General features: G+C 65.9%; 1 protein-coding gene across 1 annotated transcript in view; it reads left to right on the top strand.

The window, feature by feature from the left end:
- NR1D1 (nuclear receptor subfamily 1 group D member 1) overlaps window positions 1-812 on the top strand; it is a gene marked incomplete at its 3' end in the record, with an annotated part of 4,819 nt that overhangs the window by 1,745 nt on the left and 2,262 nt on the right. Inside the window, 2 exon segments of the mRNA XM_031064760.1 lie at window positions 18-162; window positions 720-810. Coding sequence (XP_030920620.1) covers window positions 18-162; window positions 720-810 — 236 coding nt within the window.

The following is an 812-nucleotide window of genomic DNA, read 5'->3' as shown; positions in this document are numbered from 1 at the left end:
CCCCGCTCGCCCCGCAGGGCTTCTTCCCCAGCAGCATCCAGCAGAACATCCAGTACAAGAAGTGCCTCAAGAACGAGAATTGCTCTATCGTCCGCATCAACCGCAACCGCTGCCAGCAATGCCGCTTCAAGAAGTGCCTGCTGGTCGGCATGTCCCGTGATGGTGAGCTCGGAGGGACCCTCGTGACGTCCCGAGGCGGGGATTCCCTCTGGGTGTGGGATTTCCCCCGCTTGTCCCTTCCCGGGATGTCTCCAGGGCTGTACCTCCCCTCTGGAGCCGGCTCCCCGCCTGTGCTGGGTGCTGTGCCTGTCCGACGGGATGTGTCCCCCCTTCCTGGGGCACCCCCATATGTGGGGCTGCGTGTCCCTTCCCAGACTGGGTGCCCCGTGCCCAGAGCCGCATGTCCCCGCCATGGCCAGGGCTGTGTGTCCCCTCCCACAGCGGCTCCCCCAACATCCAAGCTGTATGTCCCTCCCCTGGATGCGTCCCCCCCATGCTCAGATCTCTACATCCCCTCCCGGGATGTGTCCCCCTATGTTCAGGGCTCTGTGTCCCCTCCAGGACCGAGTATTCCAATTTTAAAAGCTGCGTGTCCCCTGCAAGTCCGGGGCAGGGATGCAGCCCTGCTCCCATCACCCCCTCATAGCGCAGGTCTGGGGGGGCATGGGGGTGTCCCCGCCAGCCGCTGATGTCCCCCTAACCCCGGTGTCCCCCCTCAGCCGTGCGCTTCGGGCGCATCCCCAAGCGGGAGAAGCAGCGGATGCTGGCGGAGATGCAGAGCGCCATGGGCGGCATGGCCAGCGCCCCACCGC

This window comes from Geospiza fortis, unplaced genomic scaffold (assembly GCF_000277835.1).
Source record: "Geospiza fortis unplaced genomic scaffold, GeoFor_1.0 scaffold992, whole genome shotgun sequence".
Lineage (NCBI taxonomy): Eukaryota > Metazoa > Chordata > Aves > Passeriformes > Thraupidae > Geospiza > Geospiza fortis.
This window is presented reverse-complemented; position numbering and strand designations above follow the sequence as displayed.